This window comes from Engraulis encrasicolus, chromosome 20, assembly GCF_034702125.1.
Source record: "Engraulis encrasicolus isolate BLACKSEA-1 chromosome 20, IST_EnEncr_1.0, whole genome shotgun sequence".
Classification (NCBI taxonomy): domain Eukaryota; kingdom Metazoa; phylum Chordata; class Actinopteri; order Clupeiformes; family Engraulidae; genus Engraulis; species Engraulis encrasicolus.
In genome coordinates this window covers 10,964,822-10,967,027 of record NC_085876.1, presented here as the reverse complement: position 1 = coordinate 10,967,027, position 2,206 = coordinate 10,964,822, and the positions used below count along the sequence as shown (strand labels likewise).

Here is a 2,206-nt window from a genome sequence, read left to right as displayed (position 1 = left end):
CACACACACACACACACACACACACACACACACACACACACACTTTGCTTCTGTATTTGGGCTGACTGATTTATTGGTAAACATTTCTTGTAACACTGTCGTATATGGCACCACGTTCTGGCCACACACACATACATACACCATCGTCATTATTGTGGTGTTCTGTGGAGCAGGTGCATTTCCACCATATGCACTGCCCTGAACACACACACACACACACACACACACACACACACACACACACACACACACACACACACACACACACACACACACACACACACACTCATTGTCATGTTGTGTTTGTCTATCAGGTGGGGCAGCTGTATGAGTTGATGCTGGAGGCGACTAAGCCCAGTCGCCAGTTTGACATCCAGGACGACCGCACCTAGAAATCCAGAACCAACCCAACCTTACCCTGCCACCCATCCTGGTGCCAACAGAACCACCAGTTCAGCCTAGTCACCACTTTGACATCCAGAACAGCCGGACCTTGCAACCTCCGGCAGAACCAGCCGCTTGATCAGACTGACCCATTCAGGTGTCTTCTGGTCCACCAGACCATCAGCCAGTTCAGGCCAGCCATCAGTTGGAGCCACCAGTTTGACATCCACGATGACCGCACCTCGAAACCCAATCCCTCGCCCGAGCCCATCCACCCAGCTACCCATGCTGGGGTCATCAGAACCTCCAGACCATCAACCAGAATAGTCCAATTCAGTCCAACCACCAGTTTGAGCCACTGATGTTGACATCAAGGACCTTGTAACCCCCACCAGAACCCATCCACCCATGACATCAGAGCCACCAGCCCATTAACCAGACTAGTCCAGCCACCAGTTTAACATCCAGCACGGCTGGACCTAGCAACGCCCCTCAGAACCCACCCACACATCCAGTTCCACCCATTCCTGGTGCCATCAGAACCGACCAGACCATCCACGAGACTAGTCGAGTCCAGCCCAGTTTAGAATCGCTTTTAAGGATCCAGCTCCTGATTTAGTATGTGTCTGTCTGGGTGTGATGCTATTCATCTGGGATGCCATGACAGTCAATGGGCCAGGCGGGGGGATACAGAGGGGCCCAGACTAGAGAATAATCACCACCATTACTCTCTATTGATAAATCATCTGGTACCGGTCGGCTAATGGACTATAACCATAGCTTTATTCCCTGTGGGTTTGGTGAGCTTGAATCGGAACCAGTGAAACTGTCAAGACTCGGGAGGGGTGGGTAATGGATCATGACCCGTTGTTAAATCACGATGACAGGGGGGGGTAATTGGTCAGAAGAACCTATCCTGGCATCACGCGGGCATGGGAGGGGGTAATGGATCAGAACCAAAATGGCATCATCGGCGGATGGGCTTTGGGCGATGGGTTGGAACATTGGGTAACGGACTGGGTGCCGGGGTCGGATAAAGGGGTAGAACCATCATTAAGTGTGTGTGAGTGTGTGTGTGTGTGTGTGTGTGTGTGTGTGTGTGTGTGTGTGTGTGTGCGTGTGCGTGTGCGTGTGTGTGTGTGTGTGCTCGTGCATGCACGTGCCTGCATGAATGTGAGTGTGTGTGAGTCTGCATGTCTAAGGGTTGACGTGCGGATTAAGATGAAACTGTTATGTCAGACATAAATGCGTAAATGTGAGTTGCCATGGGCTATTCAAGAAGTGTAATTACATTAAAGTGCTTTGAAGAAAGAAAGTAAGAAGAGTAGTCGTGTCTGATTGCCTGACTGCAATTTTTCACTTTCTATTGTTTCCTCTATTACTGGGATGAAGTAAAATGACGTGTGTGTGTGTGTGTGTGTGTGTGTGTGTGTGTGTGTGTGTGTGTGTGCGTGTGCGTGTGCATGCGCACATGACAGTGAAAGGAAGACAGTAGGGGTGAGAAGCGGTTGACCTCGCAATTATTCAAGCAGTTCTGTTCGTAGACTTCAGACAAACTGCAAATGTGGCCAGACATTTGGCCATAAGTTATTGTATTTTGTGTATCGCAGCTAGTCTAAACACAAGCAAACACACACATACACACACACACACACACTCTGTGTGTCCTCATCTCATCTCTGCTTCAGATCTTCCTAACACAAGCCAATCAATACCAGCATGACCCCCCTCTGACACTCCCACGTGAGTGGGAGACGATGAAAAACACACACACACACACACACACACTCGACAGACAGAAATACGGCTTCACACGCACACA

At 49.9% G+C, this 2,206-nt stretch overlaps 1 protein-coding gene across 2 annotated transcripts in view; it reads left to right on the top strand.

The window, feature by feature from the left end:
* The window catches only part of sdhaf3 (succinate dehydrogenase complex assembly factor 3), a 16,301-nt gene extending 14,611 nt beyond the window's left edge, over positions 1-1,690 (top strand). For both annotated transcript variants that reach the window (XM_063184770.1, XM_063184771.1), the window contains one exon: positions 315-1,690. In XM_063184770.1, coding sequence (XP_063040840.1) covers positions 315-392 — 78 coding nt within the window. In that variant the 3' untranslated portion in view covers positions 393-1,690. The remainder of the gene's footprint in view (positions 1-314) is intronic.
* The last annotated feature ends 516 nt before the right edge of the window (positions 1,691-2,206 follow it).